A 15,951-nucleotide genomic window follows, 5' to 3' on the forward strand; every position below is an offset into this window, starting at 1 on the left:
GATAAGGTCACACACAGTAGGGAAAAACAATGTTAAATGCAAACATTGCATCCAACAAAACGCTCACATGTATTATACAACATTTTGTATGCTCACAACACATTCACATTTTGTTATCTGTGATTTAATGCACACATAAATACCAAATTACTTTCATTTCTGCACCAAAATATGATCTAGAATATATTGAAATGATTTGTGTTGACCATTTTGCATGTTTGTGAATAGCCAGTAATTCACAAAATATAATGAATAATAATGATGATATTAATAATACATTTCATTTTTGTTTACTTCTTTACTTCTGACTAATGCAAATCTGGGTCCTGAGCCAAACACATTCCCCCAGTTTCACAGACAAGGCTTAAGATAGTCCCAGACTATAATGCATGTTAAAGCTGTTTTCGCTGAAAGCAACTTGCACAAAAATATCTTAAAATATGTCAGTGCCATTGTTTTGTCTCAAGATGATGTTTTTCTTCTAAGGGACGTTTATGAAAGCTATGTCTTAATTGAACTTAAATGGCCTAATCCAGGCTTAATCTAAGCCCTGTCTGTGAAACCGGGCCTTTGAGTGTTTTTGTGATGCTTATATTCTCATCTGATCCTGTTAGTGATGAGATTGCACACTCACCTCCATAGTTGTCAAGTTACAGCGGTGAGTTCCTGCAAACCAGCCACTGCTGGAGCACTGGTCAATGTCCACATCCTGTAGATTAACATCTACACGTACAACTCCTCTACAGACGGACAGAGAGAGAGAGAGAGAGAGAGAGAGAGAGAGAGAGAGAGAGAGACAGAAAGGTGAGATTTAGCAGTCAGGCCTGACGCCACAAGGGAGCAAAAGATCAACTATTCAGTGTTTTCAGCCACATAAATGTTTATTTTAGGTTTCAGACATCTAAACAGACATTTAAATTAAATACATAAAAAAAAAACACTTTTATAGTTTGTTAAATACAAATTACATACACTGATGTCTATGGAAGCTGCAATAATAATCTTTTCAATTAGGCTGTAATTTGTCAAGTGTTTTATTCATATCACATACACCCCCATGGATGTGTCCTGGCACCGGCTCTCTTAGTGGTTGAAAAGATGCAGATGGTATCAAAGTAAGTTGAAGGCTTTTAGGCTTTCGGTAAATTACTTACATTTTAGGTCGCAGTGCTGTTTTCATGACATTGAAGAGCAATAACAATAACAAATGTTGTAGATTTAAGTAGGAAATGAGAATAAAAAAAAATATTGAATATATTTTGGGACAAAGGTCAGGATTTTCCTCAAGGATTTCCTTCCAGGGATTTGTTCAAAGTAATTAAAGCAACAGTTTTTCAATAACGGAAGAGTATGTTGGTTTGGGGTAAAAGGCGCCCTTGATGTTGGGCCTAAAGGGACAATAATTAACACGATTATAAATAGCTGGCTGAATTTCCATTCGAAGACATTAGATTCAGATGGTAAATATCATATATTAAGTTGGGTGTCCACCTTAGAGATAATCAACATATTTATAATGAAACCATCATATTTAAAAAATATGATATTTATCATATTATATGATCAAATATAATTTATTGTTACAACTGTAAATCTATATAAAATTATTATGGGAACTCCTTCAATGTTTTCAGAATCTTTACTCTCTAAAATAATTTTGTTTCTGTATTTTTAAAATATTTTTTTTATATTAAAGGGATACTCCACTTTTTTTGGAAATAGGCTCATTTTACAACTCCCCCAGAGTTAAACAGTTGAGTTTTACCGTTTTCGAATCCATTCAGCCGATCTCCGGGTCTGGCGGTACCACTTTTAGCATAGCTTAGCATAGATCATTGAATCGGACAGGACCATTAGCATCTCTCTCAAAAAAATGACCAAAGAGTTTCGATATTTTTCCTATTTAAAACTTGACTCTTCTGTAGTTACATCGTGTACTAAGACCGACGGAAAATGTAAAGTTACGATTTTCTAGGCTGATATGCTAGGAAGTAGGAACTATACTCTCATTCCTGCGTAATAATCAAGAAACTTTGCTGCTGTACCATGAGTGCAGCAGGCGTAATGATATGATGCAGCGCCTGAAAATAGGTCTATTGGCGCTTTTCCACTGCATGGTACGGTACGGCTCGGTTCAGTACGGCTCACTTATGACGCATTTCCACTGCATGGTACGGTACGGTACGGCTCGCTTCGGCTCGCTTTAAATGGTACCACCTCTGTTGAGGTTCCAAGCGTACCGTACCGATACTAAAATGTGACGTGGAAACACTGCAGATCACTGATTGGTCAGACAGAATCATCACTACCAGCGTCATTGTATTTACAACACGAGACACTAAACCCGCTAGATTTAAATAGCCAGTAGACAACAGCCAACACTGTAGCGCCTGTTTTAAAAGTATTTGCTTCAAAAAAATAGTATAAACTTAAAAAAAAGAAATGGCTGAATCGTGGTCATTGGACGAGGTGCAGACGTTCTGCAACGTGCAGACGTTGGTTGCCGAGGAGCGGATGGGGAAACCCGGAATGAAAAATTCGCATTTAATATGATGATGTCATGGCAGTAGAGACGGCAACTATAACGATCAGTCCCACCCACTTTGAAGCGGTACTACTGCAGTGGAAAAGCAACCGAGCTAAAGCGAACCGAACCGTGCCGTACCGAGCCGAGTCGTACCACACAGTGGAAAAGCGAAGCGAGCCGAACCGTTCCGTGCCGAGTCGAACCGTACCGAGCCGAACCGAGCCGTACCATGCAGTGGAAAAGCGCCATATTAGACAAACTTAGTCCCGGTCACGTTGGAAGTTACTGAGCTGGGGACTATTTTCAGGCGCTGCGTCATATCATTACGCCTGCTGCACTCATGGTACGGCAGCAAAGTTTCTTGATTATTACGCAGGAATGAGAGTATAGTTCCTAGCCATATCAGCCTAGAAAATCGTAACTTTACATTTTCCGTCGGTCTTAGTACACGATGTAACTACAGAAGAGTCAAGTTTTAAAAATATCGAAACTCTTTGGTCATTTTTTTGAGAGAGATGCTAATGGTCCTGTCCGATTCAATGATCTATGCTAAGCTATGCTAAAAGTGGTACCGCCAGACCCGGAGATCGGCTGAATGGATTCGAAAACGGTAAAACTCAACTTAATATAATGCAGAATGGACAGATACAAAAGGAACCTTGATGCATCCAATAGTTTCTGCAGTTTTACTTTTCACTGGTGAAAAATACTCGTCTCATTATGAGTTGGATGCTACTTTGCAAGGGCATTTCAATTGTTCTTCCCCAGGGAATGAGATGAGATCTCATTAGAGATCTAGAACACAGAATCCAACACTCAGACTGGAAAAAGAAAAATGTTTTTTTCACCTCTGCATGGGAACATTCAATCTGATTTGCAAATGCTGCTGGTTGTATGATGCAAGTCACTTTCTAACTAGAAGGGGGAAGGCAGCTCTCCGGTTCATTATGTGAAAATAAGAGTTGTTGCCTTTTACTCCAGATAGAAGTCCATTAGAGGGGCTTCTCTTTCACTGTTCCATAAGGCATGTTATATGAGACCTGCGGATCATGCTGTTTCAATGTTGACTCAATGTTCTCTCACAATCTTTACTACTTTTTCAGTATCACAAAGATGATGGTGTCTGTTATTAAGGCACACTGTAACGTAAAACTAACATACTTACTATGTCCCTGTTGATTCTAATGAAGAACCACATCAGTCTCCACCATCTAATTCAACTAACTCTGAAATAAATGCATTGCTATAAACGAACCTCTCCTTTCCATTCCCTGCCTGACAACAGCATGAGGGATTAGACCTAAAGAGACAGTAGGAAACATTTCTGTTGCCTGAACAGTATCGTGTGGTGCTAGCAGCGCCAAAGTGGATTTGATTCCCAGGGAACGCATGAACTGATAAAACCTAGGCTTTCTGGATAAAAGAATCTACCAAACGCATGAATTTCATACATGAATGAAAATAATTACCAGTCTTCTGTAACGTATTAAAAAGTGAACAAATGTTTTGGACTGAAAAGGTTTAGTAAAGACTATTCACAGTCCATTGTACTTTTGCATTACCCTTGACTTGATTAAAATGTTACATTATATACATTACATTATAATGTACAAGGTTGTATACAGTATTACCATTGTTCACAATATTACTTATTTTACTGTATTTTTGATCAAATAAGTGCAGACATGGTGAGCATAAGATACTTTATTTTTCTAATCTTATTTATCCAAAAAAACGTGGATAAACGTGGCTGCATGATATTGAAGAAAAATGCTATATGCGATAACTCGTTAAATAATGCGATATTCAATATCCGATAGCATCATGCTTTAAGTGTGTAAAATACACTTAAATAATATTTAAATATATACTGTATATATATTTTTTTTTTAAACTGAAAAAGTTATAATCAATATACATGTTTCACATTATAGAAGCATCACTACAACTTGTTTTACTGTAGCAAGTGTCATTTTAATGTAAGTATAACCGGTGGTTTATTTAACAACAGAAGCTGAATAATCAAATTTTAAAATAAAACACAGCTTTGTCTTTACTGTATTAATTAAATATACACTGATTCTTTTTAAAGCTAGAAAATTTATTCAGTCAAGAGCAGTGAGTGATTTTCTTTGTCTTATGTTGTTTGATTGACATTTATCACACAGATGGAAGCAAGTTTATTAGAGCTGCACGAATCCAATATATTGTTACACGTGCACTTTCTTTCTCAACTGTTTAAAGCCAGGTACACACTGTACGATTTTTAATTGTAATGATTGTCCACTGAAGGCAAGCTTGTTGAGAAACCAAGTGCAGTTTATTTACAAAAACGTGAAACACAAAACAAGAATATAGGTATGACATGGAGCTTACCAACAGCGGTTACAGGAAACAATACTTGACATGGACACACGGCAAACATGAGGGCTCAAATGAACAAGGACTAATGACTAGACAAGACACCAGTCCTGCCAACAGTGAAACAATGAACCAATGACAACATGAGACATCAGACAAGGGAACACATGGCAGGATCACATGACTATAACAAAGAATCACATGACAACAGGAAACATGACAAAGACATGAGACATGACCAAAACAAGACGTGACAATAATAATCCTTTACAACTGTTGCTTATCAGACTGTACGAACATGATCCCTGCTGTAAGCCATGTACGGATGGGTGATATGGCTTTTTCATATCAGTCGATATTGTGAAAGTTGTATAAACCAGACCCTTAATTGTGGTTATAAACTACTCCTTACTGTGAGAACATGACAAACACTTTTCTAGTTATTTTCCCTTAAAATAAATATCTTAATAGAACAATTAATTTCTTCATTTCTGCATGTGGTAACGGGTAAAATTGTTTCAAGTCATGAAACAGGTTTGTGTTGTCTGACTTTGATGACATGTATCTTCAGCACAGTTAGCAGCTCAGGCTGCAATATTAATAATATTACATGTTTTGTCTCTTAGAAATGCACATTTGCCAGTAGCTTGAGTTGACAGTTGACTGTATCTATTGTAAAAGTAGTTGTAGCTTGAGTTAGGATGCAGCTGTAAATTTATGTTCATTAAAGGTGCAATATGTAGGATTTTTGTATTAAAATATCCAAAAACCACTTACACAGTGTTATATATTTTGTTCAATTGTATACTTACATTATCCTAAATGTTTCCAAGAATTTGTAAATTCAGAGAAATTCACAATTTTAAATCCCTTGTCGCCTGTCAATGACGTAATATCTGCGTTATGCCTGGTTTCCGCTCGTACTGCCATAGTAACCATGGCAACAGACGTGGACAACTGTGTAAAGTTTAGCGGCACAGTGTTGTTGTTTCGTTCAAACATTATGGACCATGGCAAGCAGCCTTTGGGACAAAAGGAGAAATAAAACGAGGATCAATATCGGCGTGGCGGTGTGCAACAAACTTCGACTTGACGTGCTTTATTAGACAGGTGAGCAAATGTACATAAAACGAATCAATGTTATATAGCTCAACATGATGAAATGTTAGAATATGATCAGTATTCTAATGTTGATAGCTTACTGCTAGTCTCATAAAGCCAACAAACTAACACATAGAACAACATTATAACTTTCAACACACTCAAATATATATTAGCTGCATTTACATGTGGGATAGAAATGGTGGCTAGTAAACAAACACAATATCTAGCGTTCATTTTGATCATGGCTTGTCTTGAAAAGAAAAATTTAAAAACAAACGAAGACGTTTGTGGAGGGTCTGTGAACCTAATTACATCATAAGGTTCTGACTGCACCCCTGTCGGTTTTTAATTTGAAGGTTATCAAAGAAGAAGCCACACACAGGACTGTGCGTCAAATCTTCTGACACCGGCAGGACTTCGTAAAAAAAAATTGATCGCAAAGGTCATTAATTGGCTGTCGGCGAACATATCAAATGAGCGAGCAAAATATTTCAGGGGATTTTTTTAGGATTCTCAACATTTATCGTACAGTGTGAACCCGGCTTAAGACTGACTGTGTTTACGCGAATAGGCTATACTCACCAAGATGGCCATTTTGGCAATTTTGTGTGTTTTTGGCCATATAAGCTGCGGAAGAGAACTAAATAGGCTACTGTACATGGGATCACGCGCTATCCAAGTATACATAAATTACGCACGAGTACTTCGCTTATTGCGCCCGATAACATTAAGCACGTCATACGTATGTAACAGTCATGTGTAGTCTATTTTCTATTGCCTGCGTCGATCTAAAATTGAGACTTTTCGTAATCTTTTGAAGTATTAAAATCATTCAGTTATCGTAATCGTAATTCACATTTGCGATATTTCGATAATTTCGATCGCTCAGCCCATATAAATATATCCTAAGAATGGATACATCATGTTCATTTTGCTTTTAATCAAGAAATATATTTAAGACTATATATAATATAATATAAGACTAAGGGCCCTATTTTAACGATCTAAGCGCATGGTCTAAAGCGTACGGCGCAAGTTCACTCAGGTCTGAATCCACTTTTGCTCATTTAACGACGGGAAAAAATGGCCGGCGCGCCAGGCGCATGGTCTAAAAGGGTTGTCCCTATTCTCTTAATGAGTAATGGGTGTGTTTTGGGATTTACGTGCGTTAAACCAATCAGAGTCTCATCTCCCATTCCCTTTAAATGCCAGTTGCGCTCGCTCCATGGCAGATTACTGTTATTACTGTTAAGATTACTTTAAATAACAATATATATATATATTGCGCCACTGACTTTAGACCAGGTTTCAGTTGATCAATGTCACAGTCTATTTCTGTTGCCTCAAAATAGCAACGTGCCAACAATGCACCAGAACACACCTCGTTTTCAGACAAGCACGCCCATGGGCGCACATGCATTTGCTATTTAAACAACGTGGCGCAGGACGTGAAAATGATAACTGCGTCGGACTGAAATTAGCAAAAAACACTTGCATGCGCTTGGCGCTGCATTGTGCCGGGCGTAAGATAGGGCCCAAGTTCAAGTAAATATCTCTTTTGTCTTTTCCTCTTTGATTTTCTTTTCATTTGGTGTCTGGAGCCGCTGGGGAGTGACACTGATTGTTATATGCATGAGCCCTCAAATCATTCCTCCCCATCCAAATCCAGTGAAGGCCCACAAGGCAGAAGCCATCTGTCAGCTGAGATGTGAAACAAACACCTGCAGATAGCTTGAGCTGACAGCACTCTCTCTTATCTTTAGGCAAAGAAAATGGAGCATGAGCGGGAGAGAGAGAGCCACCGATAAATGAGACAGAGAAATGTGAGAATTATCTGGCTCAGTGCACTCCTCTTTCAAGTTGAGGGGCGTTAACAACATTCAGAATCCTTTTCTCAAACCATATAACAATGTCTTGATGATCAAGGGTTTAAACAACTTACACAAGGATAAAAATAACATACTACAAGAAAAAAATGAGCAAGGTAATCATAAAGTTTCACACTCAAATGCCGTGGCAAATCAATATCTGTCGTGACGGTAAGCTGCAAATAAGACCATTATGCTTACAATTCACACAACTATTGTGACTTTCAGTGAAAACTGTAGCTATTTATTACATCAAACAAACAAAGCATCGCCAGCCTAATGTGTTAATACCTCCAATTACCTTTAGCTTTTTTCATTTCGGAGAAGAGGTTTGAACATCCTGATGGCTGACTGATTGAAAATCCTCACAGATTTTACAGTGCATTTAAATGTAGATTACAATCCATCATAAAATAAGACATAAAAGTCGATTTTAGCTACACTACATTCTCAGCATCAAATTTTGTTACAAGAGTAGGCATATTCACCTTGCAATGTTTTTAATATCATTCACAATTACATCAATAACCTTAAGAGCAGAGAGGAAAAGTTAATAGTTCACTCTTTTTTTTTTATGATTAACAGTTTATTGGTTTTTCAAAACATTTAAACACACACACACAAATACCTTAATAGTTCACATTTAAGCTTTTGGCAAACAGATGCATGCATTTTCAGCTGAAAGTTTTGTTTCACGAGGGGCAGGTTGCTTTCTTACAAAGGAAGAGTTTTTTATCTAGACTGAGACAAAATCAAATCTAGCTGTGAGAATGAGTTAGTGTTTTCAGTTTGATAGACAGTATTAAACATGTCTGGCACTACCCTGAAATATCCATCACTGAACCATGCCAATTTATGCAACAGACTATTACAAACACAATACTCACCTTATAAGACTAAAGTAGGCTATACAGACCTTAATTAAAACCCTTTGAGAAAGATGAATTTGCTTTGTTGTCTTTGTAACAAGTTATGTAATGTGAACAAATGAAACAACTGGAATGAAACTGAATAGGAGGTAAACTGCACAACGGCCTGAAAATTAAAGAGGTACTTCACCCAAAAATGAAAATCCATGTTGTTCCAAACCTGGGATGCGTTCCCTTAATATGCTGTTCAACTATTGTACCACATCATTGGAGAAATCAACTAGCTAGTCATGACTGCTTCCAGAAAGTTTGTCCCACATCCGTAATTTGAAGCACATTGGATCAACAATATAGACGTCACAATAACTTTATAAGTAGAATTAATTGGTTTGTCAGATTATTGCTGTAAATAATTAACATTGCATTTGATGAATACTTCGGTATTATCGCATTCTGTTGTCTTGCTTTATTTATTAGATGTTTGATTCAATTACGGAGTCCCTCTTACGTCATAATCCTGACTCCTGACATCACCTACCCTAAAATTTACATAAACCCGCCCCCGGAACACAATTTATAGATTATCATGACAGAACATGCTAATCAATGACTAGAAGATAACTACATAAGCTACATAAATTCATCAACTAACCATTCAGAAACGTCCTGTTGCTTTCTACATGTTGTCACCTCTTCTTGAGTCTCTCCATCATTGTCTGAATCCGGTTTGAACATAAAAGGCAAAAGCTTTTTGAAATGTTCAGTGCATGTCTGTGTGAGTGCAAGCTCTTGAAGCTCCGCCCTCTGTGCTTGGAGCAGCAGCTCATTTGCATTTAAAGGATCAGACACAAAACGGTGCGTTTTTGCTCACCCTCAGAAATTGACAATTTTAACATGCTATATAAAAAATATCCAGCCCGTTCTCATCCCAAGGCGTCATGTACTGACGCTTTTGACATTTCACCTACATCGAACGCACATGGCACCCTTTAGCGTCAATATGAGACGCAGATAGATATGGGCCAGAAGGCACCTCCTAGCGGTCTAACCCTAACCCAGACCTAAACCTACCCATAACCGAACAAAGCTCTGTGCGTGTCATATTGACGCTAAAGGGTGCCATGTGCGTTCGATGTAGACGAAATGTCAAAAGCGTCAGTATATGACGCCCTAGGATGAGAATGCGTTGAAAATATCTGTGGGGTATTTTGAGCTAAAACTTCACATACACACTCTGGGGACATCAAAGACTTATTTTACATCTTGTGAAAAGGGCATTATACCACCCCTTTAAAACAGTGATGTAGGGCCTACTGAAAACAATGCATTCTGAGCAATATTTTGCATGGTAAGCAATTTCTGCTAATTAACAGCCCATTTTCAACACTTTTACAGTTTTGTACTGTAAAACACAATGCATTGTGGACTGGTCTTGCGGTTGTCAGAGCAGAAAGCTGCTGCTCTCCGTATGTTTTTCCGTCGACTGCGGTCATGTTAATATGAAAATTGTGTGAGCTTATTTCATCAATAACATCTAAAGATCTGAAAAAGCCCATGCATTCACCCGCCCATAGACCCTCCCCTCGAAGAAATCAGGACAGAAGTGGTTGAAAGTGGACAAAAGAGACGTTTTAAAAAACCAGGTGTAAACGGGAATGTGTCTCCCTCGTCTACTTGTGATCCGATCAACCAAAACGCATCTTAATACCAAGTGAAAACACGGCTTAAGTGTCCAAAAACCTGCAGATATGGTTATATATAAGTAGGCCTAACTGTAAATTGTTCTGAAATGATTTCAAAATCTCTTATATTCTTGCCTCAAAACTAATATTCAAGCATCATAATATTGTCATATTTTTGCTATATTTGCTGGGTCAGACAAAAGTCAACTATATAATTAACTGAAATTGAATTATAACTGAGAGACTGAACTGTTCTCAGGATTTGTCATAGAAATCAGGTCAGGCAGGTGTTTTAAATCTTATAAAATAATAAAGTTTATTTTTAATTATTTAATCCCCAATACAATTTTGATTTTAAATAAACTGTTACTATTTTTTTATGCTGTTCACTGTATTTAAACAATTCATTTTGATTAAACACCACTGTTTCAGGTTTCGGGTTCAAATGTGATCGCTTCATGTTAAATTGACTTGAAACGGTTACTCTTTGACTTGAGGTTTTCACTTTGGAATAACATGTTTCAATCAAGTAGGCTAACCCAATCAAACAGGACTTTCACTTCTCATCATGCTTTGCAAAGGGGCTGAATTGGGAGAGTAAATGATGAAATAAAGTGTTATTTTATGCATTTTTGGCAAGATGAGAAAATGGAGAGACTTGTTAATATTTAACTTTCTATTATGATGGCATGTAAATGTTTCTGCTATGTTAGTGGTTTTGGTGGTTACCATTGTGGTGAAGTGTTGAGCTTTGTGCTTAATTGAGGATCTGCTAACCACAATTTAAATTGCTTTAATAATAATAATAATAAACACTATGGTGTGGTGTACCATTAATTCATGTTAAATTAACACTATTGATTCTAGGTAGTTAGTTCTATGGTTGATTCTATTGGGGTTTACTTATTTAAATCACATGGAACCACTGTCCATGACTGAATCATGTTCAGCCAAAGAGCTTTTTTTTGTTGTTGTTGAGTTTTTGACTAAATGGTATTACCATTATGGCACCCACATAATATGTCAACACGTGTTCAGTGAACTATAATCCTTTTTCTTATAGAAATGTTTAGGTTCTGGTTATGTACCAAAAAAAAAGTGTAAAGTGACTTAATAAACCAATTCTGAGAAATTACCCCGTTCTCCTCAACATTCATATCATGTGAATAACTGATCTAAACATTAGCATGTATTTGCTCAAACTAAAAACTTGTCTTACATAAACATGAAGTTGGAGTTTGTGAGTTACAAAATCTGAATTTGTGGTTCAGTCTGTGTTGATGTATAACTGCTACAATTAAAAAAGTTAGTCAAGACAATAACATTGTCTTACCTAAACTCTGGCGCCGTGTTATTCTTCAAGCCATAGAAACCTGCGGAGAGAGTTAAGAGCCAGTGCGGCACAAAACTGCCGTGCTTGCACTCTAGATAGGGCGCAGACCACTTGACATGACTTCTGTCCAGAAAATATCCGCCCTGGGCTGCTGGAAAGCCTCGACCTTTGGCCAGCCTCTGGGGTCTCTTTCGGTCCCGAAACTCGTTGTACCAGTCGGACTCAGACGTCCTGTTTTTAAGGCGATGGCGCGCGGAGGTGGACAGATCTTGAAGCACTATGCGCTCCTGGCCTCTGGTCGCCTGGAGGAACACCTGCGGACCAGGCGCCTCTGGAGAATCCGTGTGAAATGTGACCACTGCCCGGTGGATTTTAGGATTCCCTTCCAACATACTCGTCACCAGCGCGTGGTACCACTGGATATCCCTCCTCAGATACTGCTCCCTGGATGTGTTGGACTGCAGGAGCATGTTTAGGAAGTTGGTGGCGTGCGCCATGGTGTCGAGGATGCCGTGGAGGGAGGAGTGCGAGGCGGCGTGAGCTCCACCGCGGAGACTGCTCAGCTCGTACCGCCGTGAACAACTGACATGCTCCAGGATGGATGAGTCCCCCGTGTGCAGGAAAGCGGTGACCACCCGCGGCAGATCCTCCTCGAGCTTGTGCGCCACCGCCGCTCGCTCGGTGCTAAAGGGGTTGGAGATGGTCGTCTGCTGGTGCATCGTCTCCCCGGTGCTGTAAATCGGATATTTAGCCTTGATTTCAGGATCTTTATCGCTCTCAGACCATTCCACGTAGCCATAATTTGATCCCTTCGCATTTCCCAACAGCAGAAGAAGGTAGAGCAGGAATGCATCCATTCCTCGACGCCAACAAGGACCGTGAACATTCTCCATTGACATTCACTTCATAAGTGCGCCCATTCCTCAGCTCAACGTAAACAGACGCGCATTCTCAAAAGTTACTCAACTCTAATGCTTCAATCAGACAAATACACACACCGACCACTCCACCCACGTCTGTAGATAAACGGGCATTCTGTGGATCGAACGCATCAAGCCTCATGCGTGTAGATTTAAGAGCAATCGACTGTGGCAAATATCTACAGCATCGTTTCTGCCGTGGGTTACTATAGCGTTCACAACTACCATCAGTAACGAATGCTCGCTCGGAGCTGGCGGGGGGGCTGATTGTTTCCAATAGCCTCTTTCCCTCGTTACTGGAGACTTGAGAATGGTCTTCGTTCGCCCCTGCTAATCTTGTGCACTTGGGTGGGGTGAAGAGAGACAAGGGATGTTGGTACGGGATGTTCTCATGGGAATATGTTGCGTGTTACATTATTATTATTTATAATTATATAATGGTGACAATTAGTAATTTTGTATGGAATATTGCATTATTTATTATAAATGATTTACCCATGCACATCATTATTTTTTAATTCATGTGCCCTCTTAATCTTTAATCAAAACAACTTCCCCTCCCGCTTGCAGAGACTTCTCTTCTCTGACGTGTTTACTGGCGTGAGGGCGGGACAACCTGTCACTCACATGACATCACAGCAATAGCAAACCACAACCATCCAATCAATTTTCAAACGACTTTAAACCTTTTGAACCTGCACAGTAAAAAAATGATGTACAATGTCATTTTAATGTAAAAATTGTACAGAAAAAAAAAGTGTTAAGTTACCTGACAATTTTACTGTAAAGTATGTGTGAATTACCTTATAATTCATGCAGAAAATGTTGTAACCTTTTTTTCTTTTTTACAATTAGACAGGGTACAATTAGATGCATATTTTTTTTATAAAAGCCATTTATTATTACAATTTCAAAGCAACTTGCATTGCATATTTTATGCATCCCCTGCACAGAGCTCATGACCTTGGCATTAATTGTGCTATGCTCCTTTTCAATTACAATAAATTGAAATTATAATAGCATGTGTGTGCGTGCGTGTGTGTGTGTGAGAGGGAGAGAGAGAGAGAGAGAGAGAGAGAGAGAGAGAGAGAGAGAGAGAGAGAGAGAGAGAGAGAGAGAGAGAGAGAGAGAGAGAGAGAGTGAGTGAGTGAGTGTGTGGCTTAGATTTAGCCTATGTGGTTAAAATATAATGACCTATGCAGCATCCTGTGGCTGTTATGATTATATTGAGGGACATCAAAATATACCCACAAGGATAGTAAAACTTGAAATCACCTATTGCCAGGATTCATCAATTGCCTCAGAATAAAGGCAATAGAAAGTCATATATAATCTACCTAAAGTATACAATATTGGGAATCAGTACACCCCTGTCTAAAGTGCAACATTATGACATATACCCATTTTCACAAGTTCACATGTTAATGAAATCTGATGTAATATTATAATGCGTATTTGGCTTGCTGTCCGGGGGGAGGGCTCCGAGCTCGGAATTCGGCCCGACCCCAGAGTACTCCCCCCTATGAATGTATAGATCATAGGTATCTATGAGCAGACCCAGCCTAGTGTGAGGTGATGGGGTGGTGGCGGGATGCTGAGAAATTTGTCATGAGACAGGAGGTAAGGGAAAGCTTTATTTATACTGGCTTCTTCTTGTGCTGATTGGATGATTACCTGAACATGCTCCTCCCGAACTTTGTTACATAAAACTTCATTTAGGCTCATTTCAGCAATGCTAAATGGCAGCATAACTAACAAATGGCACTATAATGTTTTGTACACCGTAAATAAACAGGAATAGAAATTTCTTGTGTGAAAAAATTAGTACATCCCTACATTTATCACTACATGAAGTGCATAAGATTTTAATTAAATGAAAACATGAGTAAAGCGAAAGGCTATTGGTCTATTGTAAACCTCAGTAAATTGGTCTGATTTCATCATAAGCATTGAAGTACCATGATCCATGATGGCACCATCATGCCAAGGTTAAAGCCAATTATTTATAGCCAATTTTAAGCTATTTAAGATCCACCTGTACATATCTGGTCTGAATGTCAGCATGGGAAAAGGTTCTCAAAAATGTGTAAAAAAAAAAAATGTCAAGGCAATGTAGTTCCAAGGTCTTCAGGAAGAACAGGCCGTCTGGAGTAATGTGGCCATAAAACCTCATGTTTGGCAAAACAAACAAACAAACAAACAAAAAACACTGCATTTGAGAAAAAGAACCTCATGCAACTGTGAAGCGTTGAGGTTTTCACCATGGCATTTCATCAAGAATTGTATTGCAAACCACAACATAATCAGAGCATAAAGAGCATAATTGACATTAAACATTTTTTGTAATCATGTAGTTAAGTTGGCTTGAGAGAGCCAACTTACTGAAATCCACTTCCGTATTATGGCCCCAACAGTGCTCACTGGACCATTCAGAAGCTTAGAATGGCGCCTATAACCAATGCCATCATTATGTGTTGGAACAATTAGGTTGCGAAGGTCTTGAGACAGCTCTTTGCTTTTACCCATCATGAGATGTGTCTTGTGTGACACCTTGGCAATGAGACCTTTTTGTAGGCCATCATTTGGGACTGAACCAGCTGTTATTAATTTCCACTGACAGGGGGCTGGATTGCTTTTTAATTACTGTAAGTTTTCAACAGTTGTCTTGGCTTTCCATGCCTTTTTGCGCCTCCCTTTCTTCATGTGTTCAATACTTTTTCCCTGTGTCATTTCACATTATTACACATAACTTAATTTCTGAACTTATTTTTGTTTGTTTCTTTGTATGTATGGCTTACTTGGGTTGTTACCAACATCTGGTAAAAATTTCATGTCAATAGCACCTTTGGAAATATATTTACTGAGAAAAATTATGACGTGTTCAATACTTATTTTCCCCGCTGTATATCTCTGTATCAGAACATCGTATAGAGATGAGGTTTGGCTCTATAGAGAGCCTAAGTCCCTCCCCTTCCGGTCGACCACCATGGGACCTTATTTCGGAAAAATATTGTATGGTAGTCAATGGCGAGAGACAACAAATATTTTGATCTCGTTTGAATTGTGCCCTGATTTACACATATGATGTTTGTCAATTTAAAAGATACATTTTAAAGTCAAGAAAGTCGCAGCTCGATGTAAAACTGCTGAGGTATAAGACTGTGAAAATACGTAATTACAAAGACTACAAACCCAGAAGGCGCACATGTGACGTCATACCTTTTCTCTCAATGAATGAAGCTAACTTTACTGAAGCTAACGTCTGTCTTTTTCTATAGTCTTACATT

General features: G+C 38.5%; 1 protein-coding gene across 1 annotated transcript in view; it reads right to left on the reverse strand.

Annotated features, from left to right (window-relative positions):
* Positions 1 to 13,430, reverse strand: part of gpr158b (G protein-coupled receptor 158b) — a 51,487-nt gene extending 38,057 nt beyond the window's left edge. The window contains exons 1-2 of the mRNA XM_084410538.1: positions 11,745 to 13,430; positions 635 to 740 (exon numbers count right to left, since the gene is read on the reverse strand). Of these exons, the coding sequence (XP_084266664.1) occupies positions 635 to 740; positions 11,745 to 12,643 (1,005 nt within the window). The 5' untranslated portion in view covers positions 12,644 to 13,430. The remainder of the gene's footprint in view (positions 1 to 634; positions 741 to 11,744) is intronic.
* Between the last annotated feature and the right edge of the window lie 2,521 nt (positions 13,431 to 15,951).

The sequence above is a fragment of the Rutilus rutilus genome (genome assembly GCF_951802725.1).
Source record: "Rutilus rutilus genome assembly, chromosome: 6".
NCBI lineage: Eukaryota > Metazoa > Chordata > Actinopteri > Cypriniformes > Leuciscidae > Rutilus > Rutilus rutilus.